Source organism: Lynx canadensis, chromosome B2 (genome assembly GCF_007474595.2).
Source record: "Lynx canadensis isolate LIC74 chromosome B2, mLynCan4.pri.v2, whole genome shotgun sequence".
In the NCBI taxonomy this organism is placed as follows: domain Eukaryota; kingdom Metazoa; phylum Chordata; class Mammalia; order Carnivora; family Felidae; genus Lynx; species Lynx canadensis.
In genome coordinates this window covers 37451292-37462506 of record NC_044307.1, presented here as the reverse complement: position 1 = coordinate 37462506, position 11215 = coordinate 37451292, and the positions used below count along the sequence as shown (strand labels likewise).

The window sequence follows — 11215 nt, the reverse complement described above, 5'->3', positions numbered from 1 at the left end:
TGACAAAATGAAGTGGAGATGAGGAAAGAAACTGAGGTGAGAGATGGAGACAACTTGGTGGTGGCCAGGTGCCTGGTGCTACATGTTTGGTGCCAGATGCATCCCTGCCCTGCTTCAGTCTGATTAGGTGAGCCAATAAACTCCCATTTTCCCCAACCTCTTGCCACCAAAATCCCTAACATGTATCTATCTTCTTGCTAATTTACAATAGACCCTCCTATTCATTTAAAAACCCTTTGTCAAATCTCATTCCTCTTTAATTTACTAACATAAGGCCCTTTTCTTTTTTTTTTATGTTTATTTATTTTTGAGAGAGAGGCAGAGTGTGAGTGAGGAGCAGAGAGAGAGGGAGACACAGAACCAAAGCAGGGTCCAGTCTCTGAGCTGTCAGTACAGAGACCGACCCAGGTCTTGAACTCATGGACTGTGAGATCATGACCTGAGCTGAAGTTGGACGCTTAACCTACTGAGCCACCCAGGCTCCCTGCACCAGGCCCTTTTCTAAATTATGTTTACACCAATTATGATCATTTAGTCTTTTAACCACAGGAAATATGTACTAAGCATATACTATGTGCCAGTTATCAAAGAACAGTGATAACTAAGTCTTCCAGTGAACACAATTAAAATATGTGCCTTAGCAAAATTAATGTAAACACACATTGCAAGTTGTGGACATTTAAATCATAAGTAGTGAAACTGTGACTTAAATCTCATTTGAACCTCACCAAAATCCTGCAAGGAAGCTCAGAGAGGGGCCAGTAATTATTCAAGCTTCTATAGCGAATAAATAGTGGAACCAAAACTTGAATCTAGATTTTTTTTTTTTTTTACTAAGTCAGGGTTGTTTCAATTATTCTGTACTGCTTAAACTGAGAAAATACTTTTGGATCCTTATAATTTAAAAAGGATAGCTCCCAATTCTCTTTTCATCAGGTTTCAATTTTCTACCAAGTTGCAGCCGTGAGGTCTGGGTGCTTCCTGAACTTTAACAATTAAGCAGGAAAAAAAAAAAAAAAAAAAAAATCAGGTCAAGAAGCAATACCCAGAAAACCACTCTTCCCGGCCCGCAGGGATTTTGCGTTTCCTCAGCCAGCCACCCTCTTCAAGTGCAAGGCACCTTGGGAGTTGTAGTCTTGAGGCACAGAGTCGTATGGCTGGAGGCTGACTTACTGGGACCCAATCAGCAGAGAGTCAACTTGCTGTACGCGCAGCGATTGGCTGGAAATCAGCGGCCGCCCTCCCCGCGGCGCCGTCCCTAGGAGAGGCCGGGAGGATTGTGGCTGGCTGCTGCATTCTCAGACGGTCGTCAGTAATACAACAGTGCGGCCATGGCAGAACCTCAGCCCGTGTCCAGCGGCCTCACCGACGAGGCTGCCTTCGGTTGCTGCTCCGACCCGGACCCCAGCACCAAGGTGGGCGCAGAACCTACTTCTCCCGAGTCGCGGCCCCGCAGGCCGTAGCTCGGGCCCCGGGAGGGCGCACGTCCCCGGCACAGCCAGGCCGGGCTCCGGCTGGATTCGAACCCCATCCGACCGTCGCCACCACACCTCTGGCTGCCTAGGGGGGACCAGAGTGGGCTGGGTAAATGGCTAGTGGTGTCCAATAGGGGATGCGTGAGAGAATCCATTTCCTCAGAGACTGCGACCCTTCTTGTATTAACTTGTTTATTTGGGGACGGTAACTGGAAGCCACGGCCAAGCCAGGGTCAGATCCCTTAGCCGTGCGTGTGCGTGTTCCCCGGGCCAGTAGCTATGGCGGATAAGAGGAGCTTCAGAACTCCCAGTCCAGGTTCGAAGGTCCTTATCCACGCCGGCCCCTCCCAGCCTGCTCTGGCTGCTGGCTTAACTCCTCCAAACGAATCTGATCTCCGAGTTTAACCGCGCCCAGAATTTCGCTTTTGCTTGGTTTTTATGGTTGCTCACGGTCACACTTCTGCCCTCCCTGTGCATGGTGGCCCCCAAGAAAGGTGACAGAATCGTGGAGCTTACATCCAAAGGGAATCTTAGAAATTCTTTCACCGATCCTGTCATCGCAGTCGAGACCCAGTAAGAGGAATGACTTGTTGCCTCCCTCCAGCTTGCTTAACATGTCTGTACCCAGTCAGTGTAACTGACTCAGGTGTGGTGCCTCCACGCTGCCAGGATTTGACACAACTGCCGCTTGCGGCGGGGAGTGGGGGTTATGCCGGTGTACTTGTCAGTGTCAGTAAACGACTTTGCATTTTTTTAAATTAGATTGGGGAATTTCTAAATTCCTTGAAGATTGAATATGTGCTTTATGCAGACCTCAAAGAGGAACTGAGTTTGCTCCCTGCTTGCTCTTTACCTTCAGGGTGAAGAGTCAGACACCTCTCATTGCTAAAGCCTTTGGCACTTGGTCCTTAGCTTAGGCAAAATGGTAGTCACTGAGAAATATTGGGACAGAAGAGAGAGGGAGGGAGGAAAAGAAAGAAATTTCCTTTCACACTCATTTCACTTGTATATCCTCTAATAGTAATACCTAGTTATTTCACAAAATATAAACTGAGTCATTCAGTATAAATTAATTTCCTAGATAACTGGAGATTTTATGTGCTGGGCTATTTAAAAAAATATTTCTTAGACTTTTATAAAATGTATTAAATACATTTTCTTGCGTTTTTATTTACAGTTTATTTTTGAGAGAGAGACAGGGAGTGAGAGAGAGAGAGAGAGAATTCCAAGAGGAAAGAGAGAGCCCGAAGTGGGGCCAAACTCACAAACTGTGAGATCATGACCTGAACCAAAATCAAGAGTCCAATGCCTAACCAACTGAGCCACCCAGGTGCCCATTGCATTCTTAATTTACACTACATATAATTGAAAATTCTCTTGGTTGTTTGGAGTAATTACTTCTTGAAATCAGTAATTTTTGGCCCTTGAGGTACCATGTAGGGGACATAAAATGGATAGGTAATAACAGCTTGAGTGTGCCAGGCCCTGGGTTGTTGTTTGAAGTAGATAACTTAATTTAATCCTCATAACAACTCTACGAAGAAGGCATAATTATTATCTCCATTTTATAAATAAGAAGACTCCGGGATAGAGGTATTGAGTAACTTGCCCAGAGAGGAGCTCATGCTCCCAACCTCCACCCTGTTCTGCTTCTGGAGTACTGACTTCAGCAGTAATTTTGGAAGTTGACATGAAGGAAAGTAAAAGAACTAAATTAGATTCAGTCTGATTGCTGATTTTATTTATATATATAAACACACACACACACACACACACACACACACACACACACACACACTGCTATATATAAAAACATAGTATGTATGGGGGATGGATACCGGGCTGAACCAGATGAGGTCTCAATCAAACAGACACCAACTCCAATATAAGATGGAGCTGAAATAAATGTGCTATTGAAATTATAAACCACCCTTGGCGCACAAGAGGTAGAAATTTTTGAAGGTAGCATCTGTAGTATGGTATATATATGGGGTATTCGAAGTCCAAAGACCTACATTTGAACCCCCAGTTCTGTCATTGGCTGCAGTGATCTTAGCAGGGCACTTGAGCTGAGTTTGTAAAAGCAACATAAAGAGAGCTGCTAGGAAGATAAAATGTATTAATGTTCTCTATGAAAAGTGATATAATTCAAGGTTGTGTTTCAACTGTGGGGATCAGGGAGTGCATCAAGTGGAAGGTGGGGGTGAGTCTCTGTCTTGAAAGGTGGATGGGGGTCCAGAATCACCTGGGAGACAGAGTTATATGGGAGGAGGCATTCTAGGTGAAGGAAATATATGAGCAAAAATGTGGTGAGATGGCAAAATGATGCAGTGAAGTCATGTTCTGGAGAGGTGAGTTACATGTTTTTGGTTGAAGTTCAGGTTATCTAAGCAGTGGAGCAGTGGTGGAGAAGGCTAGAATGGTAGGTTGGAGCCAGATCATGGAGAGAGCTTTTGAATGTCACATCTAAGGAAGTTGGATTTTATATAGGTCGTAGGGAACCATTCAGGGTTTCAAAGCATTTTTGTAGAATAGATTGGAGGGATCCAGGCCTGAAGGGGACGAGGACACCTAAAAGGTTCTTCCGGAAGGTGAAATAAATGATGAGGGCCTGGTTTGGAAAGTATAGGGTAGCGGTGGTAGAAAGTCACCTTCCCTGTTGATCATTTGCACCTTTGTCATAAAGGCAGATCAAGGAATGTATAGCTGTCCCACATCCTGGGTAGTCTTACTGGCCAACTGTCTTCATAAGGGCAAATACTTTTTTTTCCCCTAAGTGATAATCTCCTGAAACTAATTCTTTTTACTCTCTCAGTGTCCTTTAATATAATAATTTGGAGTCCTGTCCCATCTGAGTGGGGGGTGATCGGGTCAGGGAAAACTCTGAGTCTTGGCGACACTTAAGCTGATAGAATTGGGTGCAGGGGTAGGTGGAAGAGAGAATGGAGAGGTGGAAGGAAGGACAGTGGCCAGATGGATGAAAGACTGTTCTAGGCAGAGAGAATCATACATTATAGGCAGAATCTAGGCAGAGAGAATCATACAAATATAAAAAGCACAATAACTTCTGAGAACTGATTCAGGAATCTACAGGTAATATGAGACTAAGTTATAGGCAATGGGAGTTGAGGGGAAGGTACACAGGACAATCATCAGGATGTCCGAAGAAAATATGAGCACTCACTGCCCCTGTAAAGATTTCTCACCATGTAAGGATTTCTATTTGGTAAATATATTTTATAATATATATATATATATGTGTGTGTGTGTGTGTGTATATTTTTTTTTTAACATCTGTTCATTTTTGGGAGACAGAGACAGAGCATGAGCTGGGGAGGGGCAGAGAGAGAGGGAGACACAGAATTTAAAGCAGACTCCAGGCACAGAGCGCTATGCGGGGCTCAAACCCATGAACTGCAAGATCATGACCTGAGCCAAAGTCGGATGCCTAGCATACTGAGCCATCCAGGCGCCCCTATAATATATATGTTTTATTAGTATATTTGTAAATGTATATAATTAAAATAAATACATATTTATTGGGGCTGGTGCACTCTTTTTTAACTGATAAGGGTTTACCAGAAATGTTTGAAATGACCAGTTTAGGGGAATGCTGACAAATGATGAAGTTAGAGAAGTATGCAATAACCAATATGTGCTTGCTTTGGGGACTTTCTCCTAAAAGTTGTGAAGCACCACTGAAGGAATTATTTTTAAACCCAGAAGTGACACAATTGGGTTTTCACTATAGAAAGATCACTCTGGTGCTTTATGGGAAAATCAGTGGATTGCATCTGGGGAATACTGCAAGAAGCAGAGACCAGGGAGGCTATGACAGACTTTCAGGGAGGAAGTAGTGAGGACATGAGGAAGGTGGTGCTCATTTATAAAGACAAGGAGAGGGGCACCTGGGTGGCTCAGTTGGTTGAGTGTCCGACTTCGGCCCAGGTCATGATCTCACGGTCCGTGAGTTCAAGCCCCGTGTCGGGCTCTGTGTTGACAGCTCAGAGCCTGGAGCCTGTTTCAGATTCTGTGTCTCCCTCTCTCTCTGACTGTCTCCCGTTCATGCTCTGTCTCTCTCTGTCTCAAAAGATGAATAAACATTAAAAAAAAAAAATAAAGACAAGGAGAAAGATTTCAGAGGAATTTAATCGTCAGGTTGATAGGACACTTGGAATGGATTACAGAGAAGTGGAGAGGGAGAAATCTAGGAAGACTTCAGGTCTCTGGCTTGGGCTGACAAGGGATTCTAGAGGCCCTATGCTAAACACTAACGTGCATTATCCCATATACTTTCCAACTCAGCCCTACAAGCAGAGAACTATAATTATCCCCATTCTAAAGATGTGCAAACTGAGGTTCAAGAAAAGTAACGATTTACTCAAAGTAATGGGGGTGGAGCCAGCATTTGAGCCATATTGCTTGTGAAGAATTATTTCTCTGACACTTGGGTGTTTTTTCTGTCCCTTTGCATGAGATTTTAAAGTCCTAGTGGTCCTGAGGGCTTCTGGGATTTTCCTGTTTCTTTTATCTGTTGTAAGAGTAGTCTGGCAGGGGTGTTTACAAATTTCACAGGTAAATTTTAAATTAAAAAAAAAATTCCTTTGTGTCTCCTATCTATTTCTGTCTCTCTTATCTGTAGGGTGAGTACACTTGAAGTATGTCTTTGGCTGTTGACTTACAGAGTGGGAAGGAAAGAACCACATGAAACCAATTTAGATAAGACAGAATAAATGTAAAGGGAGTTGCTGAATTATTTTCAGGAACAATTTATCACATTCTGACATAGGTTGAGTCAGGCAAATAACTCTAGAAGGAGGAAGATAGTGAAGAAAAAAACCATATCAAACCATCCTGTGCATCAACCATGTTCTCCAGCTGTTAATAGAAGACAATTTTGTTCCCCTCAGATATGCTTGTATTTCCAAAAGGGTCTTTCACTCAAGGCAACTGTAGTTTTAAGTCAGGAAAGACCAAAACTTGATCCATTTTTGTTTTATAGGAGATATGATACCTAGAAGCATATCAGCCCTTAATTAACCCTTTGATGAGAATGTGAATTTGGTTAACTCTAGCTGTCTCCCAAGAAACCATTAAAAATATGTTTGTTACTTAGCAATATTGCTTATGATAAAAGATAAGCTGATTGGTAAATTGCATTTGGAGAGGGAGAATTGTCAATATCTAATAGGAAGTCATGGCTTTGGTCTCTTGTAACTGTCCCTTGGGGAAATTCTGGAAGCTGTGCCCATGGGATTGCTACTGGAGACACTGGTGCTTGTGGTACACACAGGGCTTCTACACCAGGGTGATTCTGGCTCCTACCAGTGCAGATCTTCTCCCTGTGCCTGAGCTGTTGGACATCTTGAGGTACTCCTGCTGAAGAGGAACACCTAACACTGCTCTGTTGGCAAGCTGTGTTTTTCTGACAAACCCTTTTAGCCTGTGGTTGTCCTGAGGGCTGTGGAGTCTGTCCAAGCCCTGTGGAGTCTGTTTATTTGAGCCTTGAGAAGACTCCTTGCTGGGGGTGATGCACTTTGTTTGTTTGTTTTTTAGGACATCACTGGATAGATTTATTATTTTTTTAATATGAAATTTATTGTCAAATTGGTTTCCATACAACACCCTGTGCTCATCCCAACAGATGCCCTCCTCAATGCCCATTGCCCACTTTCCCCTCCCTCCCACCCCCCATCAACCCTCAGTTTATTCTCAGTTTTTAAGGGTCTCTTATGGTTTGCCTCCCTCCCTCTCTAACTTTTTTTTTTTTCCCTTCCCCTCCCCCATGGACTTCTGTTAAGTTTCTCAGGATCCATATAAGAAAGAAAACATATGGTATCTTTCTCTGTATGACTTATTTCACTTAGCATAACACTCTCCAGTTCCATCCACGTTGCTACAAAAGGCCATATTGCATTCTTTCTCATTGCCAAGTAGTATTCCGTTGTGTATATAAACCATAATTTCTTTATCCATTCATCAGTTGATGGACATTTAGGCTCTTTCCATAATTTGGCTATTGTTGAAAGTGCTGCTGTAAACATTGGGGTACAAGTGCCCCTATGCATCAGCACTCCTGTATCCCTTGGGTAAATTCCTAGCAGTGCTCTTGCTGGGTCATAGGGTAGTTCTATTTTTCATTTTTTGAGGAACCTCCACACTGTTTTCCAGAGTGGCTGCACCAGTTTGCATTACCACCAACAGTGGAAGAGGGTTCCCGTTTCTCCACATCCTCTCCAGCATCTATAGTCTCCTGATTTGTTCATGATATCTCAGTGTGGTTTTGATTTGTATTTCCCTGATGAGGAGTGACGTTGAGCATCTTTTCATGTGCCTGTTGGCCATCTGGATGTCTTCTTTAGAGCAGTGTCTATTCATGTTTTCTGCCCATTTCTTCACTGGATTATTTGTTTTTCGGGTGTGGAGTTGGGTGAGTTCTTTATAGATTTTGGATACTAGCCCTTTGTCCAATATGTCATTTGCAAATATCTTTTCCCATTCTGTTGGTTGCCTTTTAGTTTTGTTGATTGTTTGCTTTGCAGTGCAGAAGCTTTTTATCTTGATGAGGTCCCAATAGTTCATTTTTGCTTTTAATTCCCTTGCTTTTGGAGATGTGCCAAGTAAGAAATTGCTGCGGCTGAAGTCAGAGAGGTTTTTTTCCTGCTTTCTTCTCTAGGGTTTTGATGGTTTCCTGTCTCACATGCAGGTCCTTTATCCATATTGAGTTTATTTTTGTAAATGGTGTATGAAAGTGGTCTAGTTTCATTCTTCTGCATGTTGCTGTCCAGTTCTCCCAGCACCATTTGTTAAAGAGACTTTTTTCCATTGGATATTCTTTCCTGCTTTGTCAAAGATTAGTTGGCCATACTTTTGTGGGTCCAATTCTGGGGTTTCTATTCTATCCCATTGGTCTGTGTGTCTCTTTTTTGTGCCAATACCATGCTATCTTGATGATCACAGCTTTGTAGTAGAGGCTAAAGTCTGGGATTGTGATACCTCCCGCTTTGGTCTTCTTCTTCAATATTACTTTGGCTATTTGGGGTCTTTTGTGGCTCCATTCAAATTTTAGGATTGCTTGTTCTAGCTTCGAGAAGAATACTGGTACAATTTTGATTGAGATTGCATTGAATGTGTAGATAGCTTTGGTAGTATTGACATTTTAACTATTTATTCTTCCAATCCATGAGCATGGAATGTTTTTCCATTTCTTTATATCTTCTTCAATTTCCTTCATAAGCTTTCTATAGTTTTCAGCATATAGATCTTTTACATCTTTGGTTAGGTTTATTCCTAGGTATTTTATGATTCTTGGTGCAATTGTGAATGGGATCAGTTTCTTTATTTGTCTTTCTGTTGCTTCATTATTAGTGTATATGAGTGCAACTGATTTCTGTACATTAATTTTGTATCCTGTGACTTCATGTATCAGTTTTAGCAGACTTTTGGTGGAGTTTATCGGGTTTTCCATGTATAATACCATGTCATCTGCAAAAAGTGAAAGCTTGACTTCATCTTTGCAATTTTGATGCCTTTGCTTTCCCTGTGTTGTCTGATTGATGATGCTAGAACGTCCAACACTATGTTAAACAACAGCGGTGAGAGTGGACATCCCTGTCGTGTTCCTGATCTCAGGGGGAAAGTTCTCAGTTTTTCCTCATTGAGGATGATATTAGCTGTGGGCTTTTCACATATGGCTTTTATGATGTTTAAGTATGTTCCTTCTATCTCAACTTTCTCAAGGGTTTTTATTAAGAAAGAATGCTGAATTTTGTCCAACGCTTTTTCTGCATCGATTGACAGAGTCATATGGTTCTTTTCTTTTCTTTTATTAATATGAGGTATCACATTGTTTGATTTGCAAATGTTGAACCAGCCCTCTAGCCCAGAAATGAATTCCACTTGATCATGGTGAATAATTCTTTTTATGCGCTGTTGAATTTGATTTGCTAGCATCTTATTGAGAATTTTTGCATCCGTATTCATCAGGGATATTGGCCTGTAGTTCTCTTTTTTTGCTGGTTCTCTGTCTGGTTTAGGAATCAAAGTAATGCTGGCTTCATAGAATGAGTCTGGAAGTTTTCCTTCCCTTTCTATTTTTTGGAACAGCTTGAGAAGGATAGGTATTATCTCTGCTTTAAATGTCTGGTAGAACTCCCCAGGGAAGCCATCTGGTCCTGGACTCTTATTTGTTGGGAGATTTTTGATAACTGATTCAATTTCTTCGCTGGTTATGGGTCTGTTCAAGTTTTCTATTTCTTCCTGTTTGAGTTTTGGAAGTGTGTGGTGCTTAGGAATTTGTCCATTTCTTCCAGGTTGTCCAGTTTGTTGGCACATAATTTTTCGTAGTATTCCCTGATAATTGCTTGTATTTCCTGACGGATTGGTTGTAATAATTCCATTTTCATTCATGATTTTATCTATTTGGGTCATCTCCCTTTTCTTTTTGAGAAGCCTGGCTAGAGGTTTATCAATTTTGTTTATTTTTTCAAAAAACCAACTCTTGGTTTCATTGATCTGCACTAACGTTTTTTTTAGATTCTATATTGTTTATTTCTGCTCTGATCTTTATTATTTCTCTTCTTCTGCTGGGTTTGGGGTGTCTTTGCTGTTCTGCTTCTATTTCCTTTAGGTGTGCTGTCAGATTTTGTATTTCGGATTTTTCTCGTTTCTTGAGATAGGCCTGGATTGCAGTGTATTTTCCTCTCAGGACTGCTTTCACTGCATCCCAAAGCATTTGGATTGTTGTATTTTCACTTTCATTTGTTTCCATATATTTTTTAATTTCTTCTCTAATTGCCTGGTTGACCTATTCATTCTTTAGTAGGGTGTTCTTTAATCTCCATGTTTTTGGAGATTTTCCAGACTTTTTCCTGTGGTTGATTTCAAGTTTCATAGCATTGTGGTCTGAAAGTGTGCATGGTATGATCTCAATTCTTTTATAGTTATTAAGGGCTGTTTTGTGACACAGTATGTGATCTGTCTTGGAGAATGTTCCATGTGCAATCAAGAAGAAAGTATATTCTGTTGCTTTGGGATGCAGAGTTCTAAAAATATCTGTCAAGTCCATCTGATCCAATGTAGCATTCAGGGCCCTTGTTTCTTTATTGATCCTGTGTCTAGATGATCTATCCATTGTTGTAAGTGGCCTATTAAAGTCCCCTGCAATTACCACATTCTTAGCAATAAGATTGCTTATGTTTGTGATTAATTGTTTTATATATTTGGGGGCTCCTGCATTCAGCGCATAGACATTTTTAATTGTTAGCTCTTCCTGATGGATAGACCCTATAGTTATTATATAATGCCCTTCTTCATCTCTTATTACAGCCTTTAATTTAAAGTCTAGTTTGTCTGGTATAAGTAGGGCTACTCAAGCTTTCTTTGGACTTCCATTAGCATGATAGTTCTCCATCCCCTCACTTTCAATCTGAAGGTGTCCTCATGTCTAAAATGAGTCTCTTGTAGACAGCAAATAGATGGGTCTTGTTTTTCTTATCCATTCTGATGCACTTTATCTTTTGGTTGGAGCATTTAGTCCATTTACAGTGTTATTGAAATATATGAGTTTAGAGTTATTGTGATGTCTGTGGGTTTCATGCTTGTAGTGATGTCTCTGGTACTTTGTGTTCCTTGCAACATTTCACTCACAGAATCCCCCTTAGGATCTCTTGCAGGGCTGGTTTAGTAGTGATGAATTCCTTCAGTTTTTGTTTGTTTGGGAAGACCTTTATCTCCTTCTA

General features: G+C 41.3%; 1 protein-coding gene across 1 annotated transcript in view; it reads left to right on the top strand.

Annotated features, from left to right (window-relative positions):
* The first annotated feature begins 1240 nt into the window (after positions 1 to 1240).
* The window catches only part of GLO1 (glyoxalase I), a 37895-nt gene continuing 27920 nt past the window's right edge, over positions 1241 to 11215 (top strand). Inside the window, exon 1 of the mRNA XM_030315422.1 lies at positions 1241 to 1415. Coding sequence (XP_030171282.1) covers positions 1332 to 1415 — 84 coding nt within the window. The 5' untranslated portion in view covers positions 1241 to 1331. The remainder of the gene's footprint in view (positions 1416 to 11215) is intronic.